This window comes from Ornithodoros turicata, chromosome 5 (genome assembly GCF_037126465.1).
Source record: "Ornithodoros turicata isolate Travis chromosome 5, ASM3712646v1, whole genome shotgun sequence".
Classification (NCBI taxonomy): Eukaryota; Metazoa; Arthropoda; class Arachnida; order Ixodida; family Argasidae; genus Ornithodoros; species Ornithodoros turicata.
The window spans coordinates 79,607,870-79,632,552 of NC_088205.1; the positions used below are offsets into that span (position 1 = coordinate 79,607,870).

The 24,683-nt window shown below is 45.8% G+C and overlaps 3 protein-coding genes across 6 annotated transcripts; 2 read left to right on the plus strand and 1 right to left on the minus strand.

Moving 5' to 3' along the window:
• The first annotated feature begins 15 nt into the window (after nucleotides 1-15).
• LOC135394926 (magnesium transporter NIPA2-like) lies at nucleotides 16-6,130 on the plus strand. Its single transcript, XM_064626006.1, has 9 exons — nucleotides 16-190; nucleotides 278-362; nucleotides 487-709; nucleotides 807-863; nucleotides 1,755-1,845; nucleotides 1,917-2,077; nucleotides 2,893-3,158; nucleotides 3,225-3,351; nucleotides 4,661-6,130. The coding sequence occupies exons 2-9, from the start codon at nucleotides 360-362 to the stop codon at nucleotides 4,945-4,947; spliced, it is 1,215 nt and encodes a 404-aa protein (XP_064482076.1). The 5' UTR covers nucleotides 16-190; nucleotides 278-359; the 3' UTR covers nucleotides 4,948-6,130.
• LOC135394925 (probable ATP-dependent RNA helicase DDX49) lies at nucleotides 6,064-11,684 on the minus strand. Its single transcript, XM_064626005.1, has 7 exons — nucleotides 11,197-11,684; nucleotides 10,818-11,056; nucleotides 10,561-10,755; nucleotides 9,387-9,658; nucleotides 8,702-8,856; nucleotides 7,977-8,177; nucleotides 6,064-6,448 (listed from the first exon to the last, which is right to left on the minus strand). The coding sequence occupies exons 1-7, from the start codon at nucleotides 11,291-11,293 to the stop codon at nucleotides 6,216-6,218; spliced, it is 1,392 nt and encodes a 463-aa protein (XP_064482075.1). The 5' UTR covers nucleotides 11,294-11,684; the 3' UTR covers nucleotides 6,064-6,215.
• On the plus strand, nucleotides 11,329-24,275 carry LOC135394924 (structure-specific endonuclease subunit SLX4-like). Of its 4 annotated transcripts, XM_064626003.1 has the most exons (20): nucleotides 11,329-11,554; nucleotides 12,198-12,790; nucleotides 13,493-13,619; nucleotides 13,734-13,864; nucleotides 14,094-14,168; nucleotides 14,733-14,873; nucleotides 15,612-15,702; nucleotides 15,785-15,871; nucleotides 15,929-16,132; nucleotides 16,592-16,720; nucleotides 16,787-16,969; nucleotides 18,102-18,256; nucleotides 18,323-18,567; nucleotides 18,883-19,514; nucleotides 19,572-21,039; nucleotides 21,827-22,024; nucleotides 22,093-22,231; nucleotides 22,995-23,163; nucleotides 23,220-23,309; nucleotides 23,938-24,275. In XM_064626003.1, exons 2-20 carry the CDS (start codon nucleotides 12,579-12,581, stop codon nucleotides 24,046-24,048), a joined length of 4,587 nt encoding a protein of 1,528 aa, XP_064482073.1. In that variant the 5' UTR covers nucleotides 11,329-11,554; nucleotides 12,198-12,578; the 3' UTR covers nucleotides 24,049-24,275. The 4 variants fall into 4 exon arrangements, with proteins under 4 accessions (XP_064482073.1, XP_064482071.1, XP_064482072.1 ...); XM_064626001.1 differs by having other exon boundaries at nucleotides 18,883-21,039; XM_064626002.1 differs by having other exon boundaries at nucleotides 18,883-21,039; nucleotides 23,019-23,163; nucleotides 23,938-24,274.
• Nucleotides 24,276-24,683: the final 408 nt, after the last annotated feature.

Below are 24,683 nucleotides of genomic sequence, written 5' to 3' on the forward strand. Positions count from 1 at the left end.
TTGGGCAGTTCCCATTTTTGTGCACGTGTGGGAAGGCAATCAGTCTGTGTTGTGTTGTGCGGTCTCCCCGTTCGTCAAATTTCTATATCTTATCACTAACGCGTGCTCCGCGTGTACATGTTCCCCATATTATCTGATTTCATCGAGACATAGAAAATACTTCATAGATTGTTACAATGATCAAACAAGGGTGTGTAGGCAAAGTCACCTTGTGTTTGCTACGCGGCTCGGAAGTCTGTTTATCATTTGAATCATGAGTTGTTCCTTCTTTTCAAAGGTTTATATCGTTCTCCCATCACCACTCTAGCGTACCAGAGAGGTAGGAAACCAGAACTTGCTCGCCAGCCGAGTCTACGAAAATGGTATGCATCCATGACAGGTGACCAGGTGACAGGTTATCAGTTTGATCCAAGTTACCATGTCATTCATGTTGCCGCGTCTTGCGATTTAGAGCACCGGATTATTATTAGTATCATGTTTCCGCAGGCTGACGCAACGACACCAAACATGCTGACTTCGTTTACATCGAGGACACTAATGTCCAGTACAACGCAGATAGATGCCATTGACTTGAATGACCCTGTAGCGAAGTCTCACTTTTACACGGGCTTGGGTTTGGCCATCAGTTCTAGTGTGTTCATAGGATCGAGCTTTATTGTGAAGAAGAAAGGACTCCTACGCCTCAGTAAACGCGGCCAAACAAGAGCAGGTGAGTGTTGTTGCTCGGGATAGGTTGGCTCCGTTCATTCAACTCCAGGGTGGGAAAAACAGGTGGTTCATACACACGTTTCTGTTTCCTATTGCAGGAGCTGGTGGATATGGATATCTGAAGGAATGGGTGTGGTGGGCAGGGCTCATACTCAGTATGTTCAGTGTACATTTTTATTTGAAAAGTTGAAGTTTGGAGTTGTGGGGGGCTAATGAAGTCTCCGTGGATAACTTTCAGAGTGTCCGAGGAATTTTTTTAAAACGACTTGAAATGTTACAAACAGAAGCACTGGAAAAACAACACAGACGCTAACAGAACTGCCAAAAGCGGAGGCACAGTCACTACGCTGTACTAGAGCACTGCGTGGGCCGCATTCTTACGCCCGGCTCGGGCACGGCTCGACAGCTTCATACCTGGCTCGGGCATGGCCCAAGCCTGAAAAATTTACAGGCTACCTGGCCTGGTAAGACCTGACCGTGGCTATCTACAGTGGGGAAACACGGGATTGAGCCCGGCAATGTTCAGGCTAGGGCTCGTGCTGGTGAAACCCGAGCCCAGGCCCGCAAAAAGAACGCATTACCCGGCCCGCAGGTCAGGCTCGGGCTTTTGAGTAAGTCTGAGCCCGTGCAGTGCTCTGTGCTGAACTACAGAGTCCTACAAAAAATAACCAGCTCAATTTTTTTTTCATCTGTTTCTTTCTCTCTCTTTTTTTCTGGAGAAAAGTCTGTACACCATGTTTTGTCATCGCATGTCCATGTTTTAAGCCGACATGCGAAATTTATAACTTTTTTTATTATTATTATTTTTTGCATTGGGGATAAGCAAGCCACGCTTTGTGAAACACTTTCGCTTTTAGGATGAATTAAATTTCGAAGTCAGCCTTACAGTCGATGATAAAATTGTTCAGAAGTTTTAGCAGAAGTTGAAACCCTTCCCTTCCAGCATGCCACACATTTTCGTTTTTCAACGATACATTCTTGACAGCTGCAACAGCGCTTCAACTTCCAGAAGCAGCAGAAACATTCGTTCTTCTCTTCCTCACTAGTGGCGGTCGGGGAAGCTGCAAACTTTGCTGCCTACGCTTTCGCACCAGCTTCACTAGTCACTCCACTTGGCGCGCTAAGCGTGCTGGTAAGGTGAGGCCAAAGTCTTAATTAATGCAACTTTTTGGGGGGAAACAATACTGTATATATTTTCTCGTACACAGTGCCCTGATGTCGTCGAGGTTCCTGGGTGAACACCTCAACCTTCTCGGCAAGGTCGGCTGCCTTCTCTGCGTCCTGGGATCGACCATCATAGTACTGCACAGCCCTAAGGAGGGTAACGTGGAGAGCATGGAAGCCCTCGGGAAAATGCTCATTGAGCCAGGTGAGAAATTCGTGGGTTCTTTCACGTAAGCACGTTACAGAGATCACGCAAGGAACATGATTAGAGCCTGAAGTTTTCGGGAAATATTTTTTTCTAAATTCAGGGGGTAAAAAATCGGGTAAATAAACGTGTGCACTAAATTCGTGCGCATTTGGGTGAAAAAAACTTCCAGTATGCTAAATTCGGGGTGAAATCGGGCTCAGTTAATCAAACTAACTGTAGCGGTTTGGTACAAATGGTGATGTAACTGAATTTTTCTGCCAAACAAGTAAATTAATGCATTCCTACACACATCCCAACCAACCAATTTAATCCAAGAACTACCCAATTTAATCCAATTGTTTACTGTGTATCCAGTCATGACATGACTGAATACGTACGGAATGCATTTGCATGTGTTGCTTGGATTAAGTTCGGTAGCGCTTGGATTAATTTGGTTCAGCACTGGATTAAATTGGGTAGTGCTTGGATCAAATTGAGTGACCAATGGATTAAAATGAGCGGGAAAACCTGTAGTAGGTCGTGTTGTTAATGTACCAGCACCTTGCATTCTGTGAGGATTTTACGCTTCAGCGCCCCTTGAAATGCAATCGGTAGTTTGATCGATGGCAGCAGCATTTAACCGCCACTGCGCTTGGCCTGCTGCATGCACTTGCCTCGGCTCTATTGACTGAAAATGTTTGTACCGACAGCGTTCATTGGCTCTATTGACTGAAAATGTTTGTACCGACAGCATTCATTGGCTCTATTGACTGAAAATGTTTCTACCGACAGCGTTCATTGGCCCTATTGACTGAAAATGTTTCTACCGACAGCGTTCATCGTTTACGTGGTCTTCGTGGCAATCCTGGCGAGCTTCTTGGTGGTCTTCTCCGTGCCAAAATACGGGACGTCCAACGTACTGGTGTACGTTGCCATATGTTCCGTCATAGGATCCCTGTCGGTAATGGGCTGTAAGGGCCTAGGGCTGGCTTTGCGAGAGACTTTTGGAGGCCACAACGAGTTCAAAAACTGGGTCACCTGGGTCTGCCTGGTGTCCGTCGTCTTCTGCATCTCTGTACAGATGAATTACCTCAACAAGGTACTGGGCTCTCGCTTCGCTCCTCGTTCGCGTCTCTCAACCCTTACGTTTCCCGTTTCCTGACAGGCCCTGGACGTCTTCAACACGTCGGTGGTCACCCCAATCTACTACGTGTTCTTCACGACGTTTGTGCTCATCGCGTCGTCCATTCTCTTCAGGGAATGGGGGAGCATAGGAGCGCAGGATGTGATAGGTACGCGTCGGTCATTTAAACGAGCCGATGCGTTTTCAGCCTCGGTTTTATGGGCAAAATTTCTGGGGTGCTATCCTTGCCTCGGGATATGGTTAGGACAATTTCTGAGCTACAGCCGTTACTGAGAAATTGTCATCCTTTGCGTCAACCAAGTGTGTTTCTGCAAATGCCCCCACTAGAAGAGCAGCCACATTCCTTCCTGGCTTTGTTGAGGTTCGAAAATACATCTTTCACTGGTGAACGCGGTGCAAATATGTAAATATTTATTGAAGAGACTGATGAGATTACTAGTGGAATACAATGACTAGAAAGTTTAGCTCAATTGGTAGAGCCCTGGACCTGTAATAGAGATGATGTGGGTTCAAGTCCTACACCTAGCTGACCTTTTCAGTGGTGACAGTTAGCAGGAACATAAAAATATGCTTAAACTGAGGCTGAAAACGAGTCTGTGGAATTTGGTGAACGCCTTTAAAATGTCACAGTGGAAAAGAGCATTTTCATGTGCAAAGCGTGGCAAATGAAGAAGCATGCCAACTAATACCAAAAGTAACTTAAAGTGCATTACAAATTTCTTGCATAAGTAACTAGTTAGAATGGCATGGTACTGAAAGTAATCCTGTGAGTGACTGATTGCTGATTAATGAATAGTGGAGTTACTTGTCATTAATTAATTTGCAGGCCCGGCTAATCAACGTCAAACATGAGTAGACCTGAATTGTACTGAATGTGAAATCTTGTGTGATGAAATATAGTTAAGAAGTGACTTTTTCAGGCAGACTCGTGGGGTAAATCGGGCGCTATTTTTAAATCTGTAATTCGGGGAGAAATCGGGCGATAATTGTGCCTTCCGGTGTTATCGGGTGTTTTTGTTTCTCGTCTTGTCTATTAAGTCCTTTCCTAATCTCCTTCTTTTTTTTTTCTTTTTTTTGCGGGATCGTGACCTTCCAGCGGTAATCCCCAAAGGCATACACAGTGTTGACACACGTGTGTATTGCTGGGAACGTAAGTGACCCATTCTTACATGTGTTACACGTGGCGACCTTTGTTCGTCTTCAGTGGAAACATCACTTGAGGATTTCATAGTGACTGGAATTCGGGGAGAAATCGGGTTTAGCCCGAATTGGTCGGAGGTCAGTTCGGCGGGGCATAACTGGAACTGGAGTCGGATTTAACCCGAAAAAGTCACTCCCTAAGTATAGTGTATAGTTTCAGAGATCCTGTATCCATCAGGGGCACTGAAATAGTTTGCCCGCGAACCTTGAAGCTGAGCTGACTGCGGAATACATCTAAGCGGTGCTTGTCCTTGCAGGAAATGTGTGCGGCTTCCTGGTTGTGATATGTGCCATATTTCTGCTGAACGCATTCAAGGACTGGGACGTTTCACTCTCCAACTTAAAAGGCCTTCTGCAGAGCACTCGGGATGTCGAAAGCGCGTCCACGACGTCCCTGCTCAATTCGCCGGAGCGACCCACCATGTGGCCCACGGATAATTCTGCCTCCCTCAACTCTGGCGACCATCACGTTGGCTACCAGCAGATGCCCTCTACCGATGAAGGCGTCACCATTGCATCCGCTCCGTGCGTTCGACATGGCTGAAACGCTCGAGCAACACTTGCGCACACCGTTGAACGTGCGACGTACCAAAGCAATTTGAAGGGGATGTAGACCACACGTTTTTGTGGCAAGTGAGAATGAAGTCTGGTCAGCTGCTTACTTGAGCGACACTTTCGGCGGGACTTAGTCCAGCGAGTAACAATTTATCGGAGTATGGAATCGACCGTTCTCGCGGTCCTTGACGGTGTAACTTCCTCCGCACCTCTTCCAAAATAACTTATTATAGCAGTCATCCTCATTGTGGACGTTTTTTTTATGTGATACATAAGTTCAGACTGGTGTATGTTTATAAGGGGCACGAACGGGATGCTACTCGTGGCCCTTGGTATTTACGGAATGGATTATGAGATGGCTACTGGAAGCCTAGTGCAAAAAAAAAAGTACAATGTTTACACGACACAGTGGAGACAGTTTATAGTGATTCCATGTATAGTGATCCCACATAGTAAAATACCACTTACAGCAATGACAGCCGTGCTATCGAACTCGGTACATTTCTGCAGGTGACAGACTTAAATAGTGAGCACAATGTTTTGAGACTTCTTCCTGAAAATGCAGGGCAGCTGCTTTTAGTCTTTCACTTTCTTCCGTTACGTTTTACCAAATTGTAATGGAACTAATTCAGCATTGTTGATGCAGCAATGCTCATACCTTAGGCGGGGCCTCCACCAAGGCCCCAATATCACAATAGTATTTTGCATTCATTACTGTTTTATGTTTTGTTTTTTTTAGCAATATAAAGCCACAAATTACCAATGATCTGTGTGACTATTACACATTTTCCGCTTACATATTTTGCCTCCAAGGCAATTCCACAGTCTTTTATCCTTTATTTTATGGTGGTGTATTTTGCTTTTATTTTGCAAATCTGTCATCATTATGTGGGGTTATCACTTAAGGTGAACTATTGCATAACATGAACTCTCTCTCTCTCTCTACTTTCATGGGGTTCACTATGAACAGCCTGTACTTTAGCAAACTGAACAAAAGTGGTCCGCTTTCTAAATGTGGCAATGAGTAAAAATGTGCTTTCTCACGTTGTATCAAAAGCCATTATTTTTTGATGCAGGGTTTATTTAAAACCAGTTTCACAGAACATGTCTTTTCTTAATGTTTTATTTCTTGTTGGAAATTCAATTTATTAAAAATATTTTACACATTTTTACTATGCAATGGGCATCATTTCATTTAGCCTCCGTGTATGGAGACTGCCCCACCACTTACATAATGCATATCTTATCTTATCTATCTTAGTTTGAGGCCTTTTTTCTCTTTGCCTTCAACTGTCGTCTCATCTGACGTCTCCTCTCTTCTTTCCGTTGACGCTTTTCTGCTTCCACTTTGTCCGGGTCGAGACCCTTAAGCAGAAGCGCCTTTCGCTTGTTCACTTCACGCCGTTCCTCAAAGTCCTGCTCGTCGAGACGAATTTCTGCCTCGCGCACAGCCACCGATACCTGGGTCAGGATCTTAAGCACCTCGGACTCTGAAATTGGAGGACAAGACACATTGGGACTGGCCTCGGGGCTAGGTTACAACTAGACCCTGAAGTTTTCGGGTTTTATATTTTTCCAAATTCGGGGGGTAGAAATCGGGTCGATAAATTGGCGTCGAAAATTCATGCAAATTCGGGCAGAAAAATTACCATCAAACTGAGTTCGAGGAGAAATCGGGCATTATTGTAGAATAAACGTTCACTGTACCGTTTATCCAGAGTGCCAGAAGTAAGGGGCAATCACATATTTTGTGAGAAACTAGTACGTCAATGCCTTGAGGTGCCTAGCCTAGGTGCAGTTTTGCAGGTAGAAATCGGGATTAACCCTAGATAGGTGAACCTCAATTCCGGGTGCAAATTCGGGGAAAAATCGGGTTTAACCCTAAAACATCAGGGTCTAGTTACAACCAGGGTTGCAGAATGGGATCACCCATTTCAATTCCATTCCGAAGAATGAAGATTTTTTGATAATTCCATTCCTTTCAATTCCTGGGGATGAAAAGGTACGGTCAATTCCCACTCCTGGAATGGCTTGGCAACCGTATTCCATTCTTCTAATTCCACCAATAAAGGAATTAGGACCGGTAACTGTACTAGCTAGCCCAGCAGTGCTGGAGAGGAGATTGACATTACCCATACCGGAAAAAGCACAAAGACAAGGTTATTTCGCCCTCCTCCTCCTCCTCTTCATTGGCATCATCATTACAGGAGTTTTCCACTAAAGTAACTGGTGCAAGTGATGTGGGGTTGCGGGCCTCACACTAGAGAAGCCAAAGTCTCCATTTTATTTTTTGTTAAAGCCAAACCAAACCAAACCATCGCCTACATACATACAACAACATAACACAAACAACATAAATAACAACATAAATACAAACGCAGGTGTATCAGAAGCGCAACATAACGAGAGCCAAAAGTGTAATCACTTGGGCCCGCGTTATGTCGAGCTTCTGATACCCCTGCGCGTTTGTATTTATGTTTTGTATAGTTTGTATGTTTGTATAGTTTGCCCGCGAACTTTGAAGCTGAACTGACTCCGGAATATATCTAAGCGGTGCTTGTCCTTGCAGGAAAAGTGTGCGGCTTCCTGGTTGTGATATGTGCCATATTTCTGCTGAACGCATTCAAGGACTGGGACGTTTCACAAAAACAAAGAAAGGATTAGGAAAGGACTTAGAGGAGTTGGGTTGCGCTTCTGATACCCCTGCGCGTTTGTATTTATGTTCTTTTCATTTTTACCTCTATTTGCGTCCTCTCCATCACCCTGTTACCCTGTCGTGCCAAAACTTCCTCACCAACGGTATATATGTGCCTGTACCGTGTTAATATTTTTGTAACCTGAGGAAGTGCAGTCTCTGCACGAAAGTCTCGTTTACCATGTGTAAACAGAGAAGTTGCCCCAACAGTTTAACATCACTCTTCAAGTACATTAGAGTAAACCGGACTTTGCCACGGATGAGTCGGGCGAAAACGTTTGTGCTACCTCGAATTTTACGCAAAAACAGTTCCCCCAGCGTACCTTTGGTCGGGTGAAGGTTGAGCTTCGTGTTGATAAGTTCTTCGATGGCTTGAAGCAATCTGACATCGTACTGGGTGACCAGAGTGACCGCGAGGCCCCCACGACCCGCGCGGGCGGTACGTCCGACACGGTGGACGTAGTCCTTCGGAGCCGAGGGCACGTTGTGGTTCAGGACCAGTTCCACGCAGGGAATGTCCAAACCTAAAGCAAAAGCAAGTTTAGGGTTAGTTAGGGTTAGTTAGTTTAGCAAGTTAGTTTAGTTGGCAAGCGTCCTAGGGTTGCCACCTTTCGGAGTGCAAAATACCGGCTGAGGGAGAGGAGGTGGAATAGGGGGAAAGGAGGAAATGTTCACGGGAAAGGGGGTGAGGGGTGGAGAGTACAGAAAGAGAGAGAGAAAGAAAGAACGAGCGTACTCTCTCGAGACAACAATGATAGTAATAATGAATGACTAAACAAAACGACTGGTGACTACGGAGTTGGGTCTGTGCTCCAGATTTATTCGAGCTGTAGTGGAATGTTGAAAGGAAAACCCCGTAAAAACCCCTTTTAAAGGTCTTCAGCCACAAGTACCGGCAAAAGGCTGCCGGTATCACCTTGCTACCGGCAGAGCAAGCAAATAACCGGCCCTGCCGGTGTAATACCGGCCTGGTGGCAACCCTAGGTGACCCCTATGCCACGAAAGGACTTCGTTACAGAAGTACGCGGAGACTAATTGCGCAGCTTACCTCTGCTGGCGACATCAGTGGCGACTAATATTCTCATGGTTGTAGACTTGAAAGTGGCCAGTGCGGCTAGACGTTCCTTTTGGCGCATTTGCGAGTGCAGTGCCGCGTTTTGGAATCCCAGTGATCGTAAAGCCATGGATAACACTTGGCACTTTCTGAAAGGATTAATTTGCGTTGCTTTAATACTGCCCTGAGAGTGATTGCCCGGTAATGTGCCTCAGTTGTTTGTATCTCTACTGCAACCAGGGCGACAAGCTTTTGTCTGCCCACATTGAGCTTTGCTGAAAGGGCCACATTACAAGCCTAATAATAACATAACATAACAACATATAACATAGTTGCTATGAATGCATAGTTGCATAAGTGCTATCAATGACTGTGATGTGCTTCTACAAATTTTTAAAAGCAAAGGAGAGCCGTCTCTTGTTTCGAGTTTTCTAAAGAGTAGGTTATGTTGCCATGCACACTGAGAATTTGTCTTCCAGCAATAGCAACACATCTTTCTGGTCCACCCTGCAGGGTGGACAGTGCTGAGAAAGTGACCTTGCAGGCAATGGGAGTCGTTAAGTGACAATGTTGCCAGACTAGAGCTCGATCGTGCATCATGCGATATTTCTTTTCAAATTAGAAATCCACAGGACTAGCAGCTGCACTTTGTGCACTGGAATTCCTAATGCAGCCTTACTTGCACGTGCTGGTGAAGATGATGAGGGAACCTTTAGGCGTGCCCTCCACAAATCTTTGAACCACGTGAACCAGATAGGCGTCTCGTACGTGGCTCGGGACCAGAACGTATCTCTGCTCGAGCTGTTCTACCGTCGCCACATCCGCGGGTGCCGAATAATAGAAGGGATCGCTCATGGCAATACTGCGTAGTTCCTCCAGGGTTGGCGTGATAGTGGCGCTGAATAGCAAGGTCTGACGGAGTTTTGGCAGAGCATCGAAAATGGTCGCGAGCTGTAACACAGGCATGCTTTAGAATGTCGCTTCAGTGGTATGCGCGCTTAAAGGGACAGTCGCATCCGTTCCAGGCGATTTTGGAACTATAGTGTCATTTTATTCCTCATGATCACGGGATCGAAAATCCCACGCGAAATAGAGGCGTAGTTTGACTGTTATTCGATGGAATACATGACAGGAACAGACTCCGGATGTTGAGAGTATGCAGGAATTCCCTCTCCGGAAGAAGGCAAAAACGTCACTCCCTAAGAACCAATGAGGGCACTACCTTGAGAAGAGGAATGTTGCGGACGTCTCGCGGAGTTATGGGGTATCCGGATGGCGCCTTTCTCCTCCGAGTGCTACCCTTGCACTCCTCCAGTCAGCGCGTGATGTCACGCCGCTGGAGTCTCTCCAGCTGCGGAAGCAGTGCTGATCCTTAAAGTTTGTTTATTCGATATCTAAGCAAGCTCTTGGTGGACGAAATGATTGGCAGAGTACATTGTCAGTCGATGCCAAACATTGTGGTATCCAATTGTGTCACTAGAGGAGTGCAGTCCACACCAGGTGGCGCGACAGAAGGGGGTGACGTGCTGTTCCAGTACTGACGCTTCCCCTCTTTCCATGTGACTGGATGATGCCACAAAACAACGTGAGAGCCCTCTGTGAGCATGTAATTTTTTTAAATTTTTTTTCTCCGTGTTGTTGTTATGTTATTTATCGTGTATCGCGTGGTACAAAAAGAGATCCATTAATGGTGGGAGGTGACACAAAGTGGTCCCGCACCGAGTGACGCATACCCTAGTGATGGCACTGGCGGCACCTGTTTCACAGACTGGTCTCCGGATGCAACCGTCTCTTTAAAGTGTTCTAGCTCGAAAGGAGGGCGGGGTACGTTTTCAATGTCCATGCACCTTTACCTGTTCATTAAAGTGTCCTTCTAAAAGTCGGTCTGCTTCATCAAGAACCAGAAACTTTATGCGCTTCAAGCTGAACGTGTTGCAGCTTTCCAAATGATCAGCGAGTCGACCTGGCGTCGAAATGACGACGTGAGGATGATCTGCGAGTTCCTTGCCTTGCGACACCATGTCGATTCCGCCGATGACGACGCAATCCTGAGAAGAAATTAAAAATAATGTTGGTGTACCTCGTGCAAGTGTGAACCGACCGGTAGTACCTTTAGTCCGGCAGTCTTGCCAACTATCCTAAACTGCTCAGCGATCTGCATTGCTAACTCCCGCGTTGGTGTCAATATCAGGGCAAATATTCCGTAAGGATCATCGAAAAGTTTCTGCAAAATTGGAAGCGCAAATGCTAGTGTCTTGCCGCTGCCTGTCTTGGCACAGCCGATACAATCCCTGCCATTCAGGATCGGTGGAATGCAGTTCTCTTGTATCAAGGACGGCTTTGTAATACCTGAGATAGAAAGGGAACATGTCATTCATGCGTGAACATGGTGCATTATGTACACGATATGTCACAGCTAATATGGATTACGCCCCTGTCCTGTCTCTTACCCATTTATGCGACAATCACGACATCCACGCGCGACTCACCTAAAGTATTTAATTGCGTAATAATCCAGTCGTTGAGGTTTAGATCACGAAATGTTGTACAGCGTTGAACGGTCGTGCTGCCCGTGGAGGCCGCCATCTTTAAACCGATGCGCGCGCCGTCTGCTTCCGTTTTAACTCGCAATATCCGGGAGCTAAAAAAAACGTGTGTCCAAAAAGTGCATGGTCCTGTTGAGAGAGTGCCTTGTGATCGTGTTCACGTAAATTTGTTCACCATGCGCAAGGTCTATGTGAAGCCGGGACAGCTGCAACGGCTGCGAGGCACTCAGGCAGGGGTGTACAGGACCCGAGCATCACTTTTTACAGTCGCATATACTGTGGTCGTCGGTGGTTTCTTTCTGTAAGTGTGCCCCTTGCGTGGCATCAGTTTTCTGAAGGGGAAATACTTCAATATGGGTCACACCTTGACATGCCCCGATGCCTCACAAAGCCGCACACTCTGTGAAGGGCACGTTCGGTTTTATCTGTAGCACTTCAAGAGCGGCCCTCGTTGATCGAGACATATTGTCGAACTTTTTAGTACATCGGGGGACCTTTACGAAAACGATTCGATAAAGGAAGTTGTCAAATCAAACCTTATTAATGTGGTGTCGCTCCCTTCTAAAGAAACAGGACGATTTGCTTTTGTTTTCGGAACCGTTATTGTGAACACTTCTCGTTGTACAAAAAATCGCCATTGATACAAATAGACGAAGTCATACCGGTAAACACTGATAAACGAGGCCTGGGCAGTGCAACGCAGGCTAGGCACACTTCCTCCAGTTGAATGGAAGAGTGCAAAAAAAGGGAAGTTTTTTCCTAATAAGTTGACAAGACAACAAACTGCATGCTCGAACTCTGCACATAAGACAAGGAATAGCTAAATTGTTGGCTAACGAAACTAAAATTACATAATGTATGGCTCTCGTAAAAAATACATTATCTTTGTGCTGTGGATCGATCGTGTACCGCTTAAAAGGATCCTTGATTTCAATCTGTTACAGCTTTTTTGTTGGAAGAGATAAGGACTTCAGCCGCTTCCAGAAAGATGAATCCTCAACAATGTCCGTGGAGAAGATGATGAAAGAACTCCAACCCAAGCTCGTTTCCCAGGCTTCCAGCAACAACGTTTAGCAGCGGCCTTGATAGCTTTTTTAGAATGAATGAATGAGTACTTTTCCTTGTAAATACGAAGTAAACATGCATAGCTTGGACATTTCCTTGTTGGAGTTCTAATTTATGCCCTGCATGTGTCTTCTGCCGTCTCCATTTTGCGACGCACTATTTGTACCTTTTTATTTTACGGGAATGTAGCGCCCTCTATTGTACGCCCCTTTCTCGAAGATGTACCCATTTTAGATTGCTCGTGTAAGTGCTTTTGTAATATGGAACAGACAAGAGATGGACTTGGCTGTGTCACGTGTCCAATTTGTGAGAAAGTCGTCACGACAGCTGTACAGAGTCACGTCGAGAAGTGCCTGGAAAAGTTCAAGAGAGCGGAGCCCCGTGTGCCTCACCAGGAAGCGTGCATCTGTGTTGTGTGCAGGACAGACATCACGAATCTGGATGCTTCACACCGGACTGCACACGTCAACCGGTGAGCTTTCAACCTTCCCTACGCTGGAACAAGTTGCACCAGCACTGTTCTTCTTGAGTTTTTTTGAACATTTGTTTCGCAGGCAAAAAAGTACATGTTTAGTTTTCGCTCACTACCAAACATTGGTAGTGAGTGAAAACTTCATTACATATATACTTTATTATTATACTTTACTTTACAAATACATTTTACAGTTACAATTGCTTACAACAACTTAATTAACACAACTTACAACTTACTTAATTACAATTACATTACTTTACTTTACATTACAATACTTTATTATTTATAACAAACTCTATTCTGTGGTACAGCTCCGATCAACCTTAATAATAACGCTGGAAAAAAATTTGGTCTAATTTCCCGTCGCAATAGCAGCCACCCTTGGGGCACTGGGGGGGAATGTTAAGTGAACGAAATACTTGCGTTAAACTAGCCGAACGATTTTGTTCGATTAAGATTTCCTCGTGGCCCCAAGGATTGCTGTAATCGCGCTCGGGAACAAGACCACTTTTTTTTTTTTTTTTTCAGCGTTATTATTAAGGTTGGCAGGAGCTGTACACGGAAAAAAAATTATGGTGTTGTGGACTGCCTCTTCAAAAGTTGCATCGTTCACTCGATATCTGACATGCGAAAAACCCATTCTACAACCTTGCAATGCCCATTGTTGCCATCACTGAAGTACACATCCACCATGTCCAGGTGCCTCGACAAAGAGTGCAACGAGCCCGTACAAGAGCCCGTGGTTTCAACTCCTTCGCGCTCAACCGGAGCCTCCTTCGAGCTCCTCGACTGCCCGTTGTGTGAAAGGGGCTTTAAGTCTTCCAAAGTGAGGAGTGGCTTTTTGTCATATTGTGTGTGCAGCAGGTGTTAGTGGAATGACTGACGGCAGCAAAATGCCATAAAAAGCGGCTTCTGAAAGGAAACCTCGTAACCTCTCCAGGCCTGTAAAGCTCACATCAAGCAGTGCAGCCTGCAGCTGAACATGTCGCCGAAACAAGTGATGGACGCGATCCGTCTGCAGCAGCGCTACCTGCAGGAGAGGCTGGCAGCTGGACTGCCGCTTGTTCACCGGTAATGTTTTTGTGGCGTGCTAGATGCAAATATGTTGCGCAGTTGTATCTGTACGCCCAGCATGTTTTGAAATTTTGTGTGTCTGTGAGCTATAAATTATTTGGCAGGTGTTGATCAGAGTTGTGGCAATTCAGCAGGTGTTGAGAAGTTTCAGATAAAGAAGGAAGCATATGTTAGACTGAACCCAATGGTCTTTTTCGTATTTTTGAACGTCCTTTCTGCATTGTAGGAGAAAGCCCGCGTCAGATGAACTGGTTCATCGGCCGACAAAGCGGCCTCGGCCTGCTGCTACAATTCCAAAAAGGTAAACTTTTCAGCAAAAAAAAAGAAGAAACAAGAAAAAAAACGCTCCTTTTAAGTGATCTTGCGGATCCAAAGCAAGGCTAAAGCAAACGCTGTCACATGCTTTCTTTTGACGGTTGAAGTTACTCTGCAAAATATTTTATTGAATTTCACGGTGATTTATTCATAATTGACTTTTATTGCGAGTGCTCTCACTGCCGTAACGTCACTGTCAGTAACCCCAGGTCTCAGTTCTACCGAACAAATCTAGCAATTTTAGGCAAATTTGTTGTTGTTTAAAAAATGTTTTACTGTGCTTCAAAGCAGTCACACACACACCTGTAATAAATGCGAAGATAGGTTTGCTCCTGCTTACGCAACTCTAACTGAAGCCAGCTGTGCAGGTGTCGTCTGTTTTGTGTCTGTCGTCTGTTAACCTAAAAAAGAAACTACGAGGTTTTATCGTACGAAATTTTAAATTCCGTATCGACACACAACCCACAATTGTGTGCGTCTTTAATGGCTGTAATCTAAGAACCAATACTTGGCTCTATAGTCTTATCCTACGGCTAATCTTCCGTTTCAGCAAGTTTCAAGAGGAGATTCAGATGGCCAAGGCATTGTCAGCCTCTATATCTGTCAAAGATGAAAATGGCCCGAGGGAGCACAGAAATCAACGTCTTTTAGGTCACACGAACAACAGAGGGAAAAAAGCCAAACGAGAAGCGTATGTTACCCACCTTTTTCTTTTTCCATTCGTTTTTTTTTTTATTTTTTTAATATAAAGCATTTGCAAAATGTGCCAGAGACCCCAGAAGTCGTTCCGCAGTTGTTTTGCAATAGAAGTTGTGAAACCATTTTTTTGCATATTTCGCGCGCCACCCCGTATATCTCAAATGTAAGTTCACACAATGACTATTGAAAAGCTTTTCAAAGTAGTTAGGCCCCCCAAAAAATGCCAAAAATATTTTCCGAATTTTGTTTCCGGAAGTGTATTATACGAATATGTTTGCAGTTCTCAGTCCCGGGATAGATTCCAGCCATTGCCAAACTGTAAAGTAATTTTTGACACTGATATTTATAGGGCCCGACTTTTTAGGGTTAAACCCGTATCCACCCGATATTTACCACCCTGAACGAAATCTGTAAAATTTGGGTTTAACCCGAATCTACCCGAACACATCCGGGTCGCGTGGCACACTCATACGCGTGCATTAAAATAAAGTTTGATAACATCGCTAACCATTAGTTCCATGTTAAGACAAATTTTTATTAAGCAAAAAAAAATCACCCGAATACACCCGAATTCCTGACGACAGAATATGCCGTAAGGGGATTTAACCCGAATACACCCGAATTTTCGAACGAAAAATATCACCCGATATTTACCCCCTGAATTTGACCAAAAATAAAACCCGAAAAAGTCAGGCCCTAGATATTTACTGCAAACATCGTTCTGCTTTAGGAAGCCAACGCCTGCTTTGCTGACAACAACGGCCGAAGAAAGAACCAGGGTCGTGGAGAGCAAGATTTCGCGCCTGCTGGCATCAACTGTGGTGAGTGCAGTTCCGCGCGCGGTCTACGTGATTGCAATGCCATCATGGAGCTCCACGGCCGCGGTCGAAAAATTCATTTCAGGCAGACTCCTCAGAAAACTGTTCACTCCGCCGCAGCTGGGCATCGCTGATAAAGCCATCCCAACGCCTCCGCGATCTTGCAGAAGAGGTGAGAGCGCGGGCACCATAGGTGGCGCTCGCGTCTAAAAGCAATAGTACCTTCCAGGGCCCGTCAGTCCTGTGGACGAAAGCAACGCAATCCGCAGCGGAGAAAGAGCAGTACTACGTGCCAACGCTGAGCGACGCGGTGACACACTGCAAAGTGGAGGCAGGGAGCAAACTGCGCTCCCTATCTCAAGTGGCGGGCCACAGGATATCGGACGCTGCTGCTCAGTTTCAGCACCTGGACGAGCAATATGCCAACTTCCTGGTAATATCATCAAACTAAATATAAAAGGGAGGGTGCCATTGATCATCCCAATCTTTCCCCTTCAGTATTTTGCTGTTTAAGTGATCAGTGCTACCACCTCTGATAAATTTTCTGGATTTTTGTTATGGCAGAATTTATGACAATTTATGCCATTGCAATTGAAATTACAATTGTGATTTGATATCACCATTGCTATTCTCATTGGCAGTTGAATTTATGCCCTGTGTTTGAAAGTAACAAAAAAATTGTTCTCACTCACGGGGCTTTTTTGCCAGCATGCGCCCCTAATATTCCTTTCCACACTTTGGAGGGTGCCTTGCGGGTACGAGTGTCGTCTGCATCGCTGTGATGCTAACGCGTCTCGTGAGAGGCTCTGTCAAAGAGGCAATGTCAGCACAGCAGTAGACATGGTCTCAGCTTTGGCTGCTCACAACCGTTAAGATCCGCTCTCTTTCTCAGGAAACTCAGAAACCTGCAGAGCAAGAAACTGCAACACAAGACCACCAGGACGCAGTGCTGTCTCTCATAGGAGGAACCTTGCAACCGGGCACCGCATTAAGCGACGTCGGCTACGGATTCTTAACCCAGGTGTTACTTCTTAACCTTCCTGTTGGAAGCGCCACGCTGTTTTGATTCCGTTTATGAATCCCGCAGGAACCTTCTGCTACCCCGACGGAAGGATCGTGGGAGTCGAATTCTTTGCGGCAGCTGTCGTGCGATTTGAACAACACGGTCGGAGCCGGTCGTTATGCGGACATGCGCATCTCCGTTGCGGGAGGGAAAACCATACATGCACACAGAGTGATCGTATATGCACGTTGTCCTTCCTTGCAGAAGGTAAGTTCTTCGGAAGCAGCAATCCCGCATTTGGTTTGAGTTTTACGGCACTCAGTTTGAGTAGAGCCTGAAGTTTTTGGGAAATATTTTTTTCTAAATTCGGGGGGAGGGGGGGTAAAAAATCTGGTAAATAAACGTGTGCACTAAATTCGTGCGAATTCAGGTGAAAAAACTTCCATTACGCTAAAATCGGGGAGAAATCGGGCTCCGTTATTCAAGCCAACTGTAGCGGTTTGGTACAAGCGGTGATGTAACTGCATTTTTCTGCCAAACAAGTAAGTTGGTGCACTCCTACAGACATCCCAGTGAGGGCAATTTGCCTGGTAAACATCGGGTTTCACCCTAAAGAGGCAACCTTCAATTCGGGGCGCAAATTCGGGGAAGAATCGGGTTAAACCCTAAAACTTCAGGCTCTAAGTTTGAGCTGTGTGTTAGTTTAATAAGACTTTCATGGCATTTTTGTGGGCTAAATGAATTGGCACACACATTAAGGGAGGCGAATTTCAAATCGCAACGTTGAGAAAAGTGCCATTACTTTTCTGTGGGACTTGGTTTCTCACTGTGAGGTTAACCATATCTTTCATCCAATTACTTCTGACCATGTGGTAGAGTTGCAGTGAAACTCCTCACCCATTGCCACCAAAATAAAGTGTTGTTGTTGGTGGTGGTGCAGTGTGTAGCGTGTGAGTTATGTAGTAGACACCTAGAGTAATTCAAAATGGCATTTATTAAGTCTCGATTTCATCAACACTAGTTAACTTTGAACCGAGATTAAGGGTCACTCAAACTCGAAGTTAACACTCAATTTTTTGTGTTCTTTTTTTTGTTTTTTGCAAACGTTAGTCGGTGACGTGATGAATCTTTCGGTGACGATAACTCCCTTTCGTGAAGCAGAGCTATACGTTAAATTCAAGATAAGGGACTGTCGATCTCGGTTCAAATGTTAATCGGCGTTGGTGAAACCGGGCCTATGCATGTCATTTCAATGAAAATGATTAGGAGAACCTGCAGTGTGTATAATATGAATAGGCTACAGGATAGGAAGCAGGAAGGACTATGACTTTGATTAAAGTTTGCAAGTAGAAAAGTTGACTTTTTTATACGTCAATATTATTAATGTGTCACTTTGTAGGACGTCGTCAAAAGTAACGGTGTGAACTGCCTGAACTGGTCCGAGTGGTCGGAGACCTGCGTGAGAACATTTCTAAGTTACCTCTACGGAGGGACCGTAGATGTCAAGGTTCAGGATAAGGAGTTGACTCTGCAGCTGAGGAGCTTAGCATTCAGGTAGGAAGACTCTGCCTGCTTGAAAAGGGAATCGTAAAAACAACAAAAATCTCATTCCGTTTACAGGTACAACCTGACCTCCGTTTGTAAATTTCTGGAAGAGAGTTTGGGCGATTCTCTCGACAAACAGGCCCCACTGGACAGCAGCCTGGCAGAGATCATAACGAGCCTCTGGGATGAAGAGGCAGTCCCGCGAAACAGCAGCAGCGAGAAGGTTGAGGAAGCGCCAACAGATGAGGACGACGACGTCGGTGAACCGTTCGACGACGTCTACGAGTTTGTGGCCAGTCAGAGACCTCAGAAACCGAGTGGTCTGTTTGCATTTCCCTCTTACCCATTTCATTAGGACTGTGGTAATAGTGTAGTAAAACTGCAGGGAATAGTTACAAACCCGAAGTGAACACAAAGCAAATAGTTCTGTAACCGAACACACATATTATCCAGATATACAGTCCTCAGTGTCTCGCCACGTAAACACCCAATCATCATCGTCGTCGTCGTCGTCGTCATCGTCATCATCATCATCATTATTATTATTATATACAGTCTCTGTTATAAAGGCTAACATCATTTTTCACCATGCTAACAAGGACACTCACCTCCTTCCGTCTTCATATTTTTCTCAGGCTCCTCGAACATTCCAGAAGGTGGTGCTGTCAACCAGAGCCAGGCAAACAGTGAGGGATCTTCGCAGCCTCAATCGTCCCAACCTCAGCTGACCTCAATGAGTCACACAAACTGCGAAGCATTCTCAGCTCGGCCACAGGTCCTTGCAACAAGTCGTATGGACCACGAAGAATCCTCACTGCCCCACTCTTCTCAACCTGAACGATCTCAGCCTTGGATCCCCACGGCGAGTCCAGCAGACTATAAGGGATTCTCAGAGCATCAACACTCTCAACAGACGCAACCTGGCCCTCGCGCGGCTAATCAGGCAGAGCTCAGGGGATTTGCACAGCATCAGCCTTCTGAGCTTCAGAAACCTCAGCTTCAGAAACCTCAGCTTCAGAAGCCTCAGCCTCAGTTACCCAGAGTGAGTCAGGTGGACTACAAGGGATTCCCAGGGCTCCCACCGTCTCAAAGTCAACATCAGCTCATCGCGGCAAGCCAGGTGGACCATGAAGGTTTCCTGCAGTGTAAGCCTTCTCAACATCAACTACCTCAACCTCAGATTCCCACTCCAAGTCGGGCAGCCTATGGGGAATCCACGGAGCCTCAACCTTCACAGATGCCTCAACCTCGACATCAGATTCCCACAGTAAGTGAGGCAGCCTCCAGCGGATCGCCAGAGCCTCAACTATCTCAACTGTCTCAGCCTCAGATTCCCACAGCAAGACAGGTTGGCTACAAGGGATCCCCAGAGCCTCAACCATCTCAACGGTCTCAGCCTCAACTTCAGATTCCCACAGCAAGTCAGGCAAGCTACAAGAGATCCCCAGAGCCTCAGCCATATCAACTGTCTCAGCCTCGGATTTCTACAGCAAGTCAGGCAGCCTACAGGGGATCCCCAGAGCGTCAACCATATCAACTGTCTCAATCTCGGATTCCCGCAGCAAGTCAGGCAGCCTACAGGGGATCCCCAGAGCCTCAACCATCTCAACGGTCTCAGCCTCAACTTCAGATTCCTACAGCAAGTCAGGCGGGCTACAAGAGATCCCCAGAGCATCAACCATATCAACTGTCTCAACCTCAGATTCCCACAGCAAGTCAGGCAGCCTACAGAAGATCCCCAGAGCCTAAACCATCTCAACGGTCTCAACCCCAACTTCAGATTCCCACAGAAAGTCACGTGGGCTACAAGAGATCCCCAGAGCCTCAACCATATCAGCTGTCTCAACTTCAGATTCCCGCAGCAAGTCAGGCAGCCTACAGAAGATCCCCAGAGCCTCAACCATCTCAACGGTCTCAGCCTCAACTTCAGATTCCCACAGCAAGTCAGGTGGGCTACAGGAGATCCCCAACATCCGAGCCATCTCAACCTGATCATCAACTTCCCACAGAGAATCAAGCAGACTACAAGAGACTCCCTCATCAACCCGAGTCTCGACACTTATCAACAAGTCAGACAGACTTTGAAGGGTTTCCACAATCTCAACAACCTCAACCTGAGCATCTTACATCGAATGAGGCGGAGGAACTCCAAACTTCTGTGAACTCTAGTGGTGGTGTAAGCCACAGCCTGCCCACAAGGCGCCTCCAACTTCCCTACTCGAAAACCTCTGTCCCGATCGTGATCAGTCCAATCCACTCCGAAGATGAACACATAAGGGTGGTACCTTCGAAGATCTTGTCCCTTCCCCTCCCACCCATGGAAAACGGGCAATTGTGGTACTCTCCGGGCAGCACTCAAAACGCGCCTTCTACGGTTGGCTCGTCCAACGAGCACAACGCATCGGATGCCGAGTCGGCAGACTTGTTCGGAAGCTGCGACGAAGTGGAGTCGAATCCAGAGCCACAGACAACGGGAGACAGCGACGTGGAAGAACAACCGATGGAAGTGTCGGGCGACAACAGTAGTTCGCCTCGTAGCGTGCGGTCTGCGGAAGACAAGCGGGTGTCGGACCGGGGCGACGAAGATGACATTTGGAACAGCGTGTGGGAAGGCTTCGGAGATCAAGGTCACTGTGACATACCGGAACTTGTGCTATCGCCCATCGGAGAGTCAAAGGACAGTGAGGTGATGAGTGACACGAAAGAGGTGCCGCAGGAGCAGTTTGGTGCAGGAGAAGCTGCTGGTAGAAGTGTGCATAGTGCTATGCTAGACTCACATTTCTTCGACGAAGGTGAGTTAAAATTTGGTGATAATATCATCTTCTGGAGCTCTTCTGCAGGAAAGCAGTTCGGGTGGCCAACTTCTGCTCATTGCATGACATGACATGCCCGCTTGCCACACTGAAAGCATATAGTGATAGCACGTACAATAATCTCATTGTATAAACAGGTCTTCCCCTGTACTGTGTATGTGCTCTTGCGTTGCAAGTCCCCTCCATAAACTTTTAGTTTTTGGCTGCCACAGGTTGAAGGACAAACTTCTTGCTCAGAAATAATGATTGTACCCCATTGGAGAATGGGTGAGGTCCATGTCACTTTGTGATGCAGCAAGACCCAATGGGAGTACGCAATTCCTATTGGTTCTTATAAACATGTGACCTCTCCCATAGCCACGTTACTGCAGAGACGCCTTCGATAACGGCGCAGTCAAATGAGATTTTGAACTTGCGGTGCTGATTTCTCGTGCGTGTATTACCCCCCCCCCCCCCCTTTTGCCATGAAACATGCAATGCGAGTTCACATTGATGCAAATAACCAGTTTTTTTTACCTTTATCCGACGTAACTTGGGTCACTTCCCTCCCTTTAATCCATTTAAGAGCTCCATTGAAGACTGACTACTCAATATTCGCTTGTTGTCATTGCCACATGGGACACGCAGTTATGTCTGGTAAACCAGCCACCATCAAATGAACTCATCTTCATTCCTGAAGGTGTGCAAACCTCATTGACGCACTCACTGAAACCATTATACCGTCTCCGTTAACCACGGTTTCCTCCTGACAATATCCGACTTACAGAAGCGTGCAACCAGCCGTACCAGAGCCCACTGGCGTCCCGTGGGAGGGCGCCGGCGTCGGCGGTAACACCGTTGCCAGACTACGATGCCATGCAGACCCCAGAGTTGAAGGGCCAGCTGCAGAAGTTTGGAGTGCGTGCGTTCCCACGTAAGAAGGCAGTGAACATCCTCCGGCACATATACGAGGAAACCCATCCCTGTGAGTCTCTTGGGCCGCATTCCAAGCGCTGCTGAGGGAAAGGGCGACTTTAAATCTCTCATTGGCAGACGTGGACCAGACGCCCAGGAGACCTGCAAGCCATTCGAGCTCGGCGTCTCAGCCGAACGTTTCATCACGCGCAGACTCAGGGGAACCTTCACAAAGCTCAGGTGCAGGTGACAATTACCCAGAGAGCCGTTCGTCCAGGTAACCTCGTGCCTACAAGCAAATTGTTATCTGTTGCCTTGCTCAAGTTGTGGCCGAAGATTTTAAGCATGTTTGTTAATAAAGTAGTTGTTTTGTCTGCATGGAGATATTTCTTAGCCCCGAGGGTCTTGTTTCCTGCTTGCCGGTTACGGAGCGTTCTTCTGGACAAGATTATACGAGAGGTTTAGGTCAATTGCCACAGATAAATCATTTGAATTAGTGATTGACGACTCTAGTGTGCTTTCAAGTTGGGTATGCTGCGCTGGAAGAAAACATGTACAATATACATATTTTTGGCATACTAACAGCATGAATGGCTGTTTGTGCATACTAGTCCATGCTCCAGCTTTCCAGCTTTCCAGACACTGTGCTGTGCATCACTAACTACTTAGTAGAGCATCATCTTCTGCACTATACTTGTTGCATGTTCTGAAATGATTTGATATGGAATTAGAAATTATGAGTGGACTTATGAATGCCTTCGTTAATTGTGCAAATTACAAACAAAATTGTGACGTAGTCACTGTAAAGTGTCACAATAAATCAAATCGAAATCACTAAAACAAAATAGATACCAAAGTGCCCTGACGTCAGCACTAAAAAACCAAAATGCAGATGGTCATTCTACCATGCTGTGATGCCAGATTCTTACAAACTCGCCCAATTCCTTACTGTAACTTACAGGATCATCAGATACCAATAAGCTTATCAGTGCCACAAACGTTGGCGCTCATAAAAAAAAAAAAAAAAAAAGAATATGCAGCACGAATGCTTTCCAACTCCTCAGCTCAAGTGGTACAGATTTTGGCGAATTGGAAACACAAGCAGACTGTGAAGAGAGCGATGGTCATTCTGAAGTAGACGCGCATAGCAAAATGAAAGAGTTTGTTAGGACAAACCACCAACTTTATCAACGGATTTTGTCCTACGAGGTAGGTGACTTTGAGAAACGTAGTCTTGGAAGCTGAAAGAGAGTTTGTTTTTGCAGCCCATTGAACTTCGAACACTTCATGCCGATATGAAAGCTGCCAAAATTAAGGTTTCGCTAAAAGTTCTGATGGATTTTTTAGACCAACAGGTAAAGTGCTTTCCAGAAATGTCCACTAGGACAGTAAATGCCTTGATATAACTGCTCCGTTCCCACACTTGACTAAATTATATCGGTGTTTCAGCAGTAAGGTTTAAATGCGGAGCCATCCAAAGGTGTTGCAATTAACCACTGTGATTTAATGTAGACTGACTGCATAGTTAAACATTGTGCTCACCATTACAGGTTACCTCCAGATAAACTACAATGTGATTTATATTTCGAGCCTGAAGTTTCAGGGTTTAACCCGATTCTTCCCCGAATTGAAGGTTGCCTCTTTAGGGTGAAACCCGATTTTTACCTGACAAATTGCCCTTGCTGAGACGTCTGTAGGAATGCACACTAACTTGCTCAGCTGCAAGCCCAGTTACATCACCATTTGCAGCAAACCAGTTAGTTTGAGTAACTGAGCCAGGTTTCTCCCCGAATTTAGCGTACTGGTAGTTTTTCCACCCGAATTTGCGTGAATTTAGAGCACACGTTTATTAACCCTATTTTTACTCCCAGAATTTAGAAAAAAAATTCCCGAAAACTTCATGCTCTATTTATATTCTGCAGTGCTCTTACGTAGGGTGTCTTTATACCGTCAAGGATAGAGTGCCAATGTTCTCTTTTCCAGTGCATCACTTTCAGACTGCCTCGGACAGAGAAGCAGCGGCTCAAGCAGCAGCGACGACAGAAACGGTTCAGGCAACGGGTCCGCGCCAAGATTGCGTCGTCTCGGGCGTGAACGAGCCGCGGTGTGTCGTGACAAGAATAATATATGGAGACTGTTTTCCAGACTTGAGTCAAATAGTGCTTTTTTAATGGTCACTTTTAATTCATATACAGAAAGGAAAATCATAAATAGTAATTCCTAGAAAAAAAGCAGGGAAACACTTGCCCGAGGCCCTCTTACAAAAGTTTTGTAAACCTCTGGTTGTTAAAAACAGCAAATAATGCGCAAAATAACGTTACTTATGGATACACGTGCCTCCCTTTCTGCAGAGCAGCTATATTACAGTTTGCATTTGTCTCTTTTTTTTCTTTCTTCTTCTTTCTTTCTTTCTCGAAACGGGAGGGGCGGGAAACGGCTAAAACGTAAGTCTCTCTTTGTTTTTGGAACTATCAATAAAAACATGGAACCAAGAGCGTTTTTTTTTTCTTGGAAGGAACCAACTGTGACCCATTGCATTCCAACAAGCACTGGGGAGGAAAAAAAATACTGCCTTCTGCACATCCAACGTCTGTACAATTTTTGCGGTCTCTACAAAAAGTTTTTTTTTTTCTTCATTGTGGTGGATTCATGTTTCGTTACTGTACAGTGAGATGGAGGGGAGAGGGCTGCCCTTTCTTTTAAAAATAACGACGAGTCGATGAAGATGC

Excerpts from the sequence above, each read along its gene's own strand:
- LOC135394925 (XM_064626005.1), bottom strand. The coding sequence starts at position 11,293 with ATGGCGGCCTCCACGGGCAGCACGACCGTTCAACGCTGTACAACATTT. Across the intron at positions 10,756-10,817 it reads GCAAGACTGCCGGACTAAAG|GATTGCGTCGTCATCGGCGG; the intron begins GTACTACCGGTC and ends ATTTCTTCTCAG. Across the intron at positions 8,857-9,386 it reads ATCTTCACCAGCACGTGCAA|AAAGTGCCAAGTGTTATCCA; the intron begins GTAAGGCTGCAT and ends TAATCCTTTCAG.
- LOC135394926 (XM_064626006.1), top strand. Across the intron at positions 2,078-2,892 it reads GAAAATGCTCATTGAGCCAG|CGTTCATCGTTTACGTGGTC; the intron begins GTGAGAAATTCG and ends TTCTACCGACAG. Across the intron at positions 3,159-3,224 it reads AGATGAATTACCTCAACAAG|GCCCTGGACGTCTTCAACAC; the intron begins GTACTGGGCTCT and ends GTTTCCTGACAG.
- LOC135394924 (XM_064626001.1), top strand. The coding sequence starts at position 12,579 with ATGGAACAGACAAGAGATGGACTTGGCTGTGTCACGTGTCCAATTTGT. Across the intron at positions 12,791-13,492 it reads CGGACTGCACACGTCAACCG|GTGCCTCGACAAAGAGTGCA; the intron begins GTGAGCTTTCAA and ends CACCATGTCCAG. Across the intron at positions 16,133-16,591 it reads AGCAATATGCCAACTTCCTG|GAAACTCAGAAACCTGCAGA; the intron begins GTAATATCATCA and ends TCTCTTTCTCAG.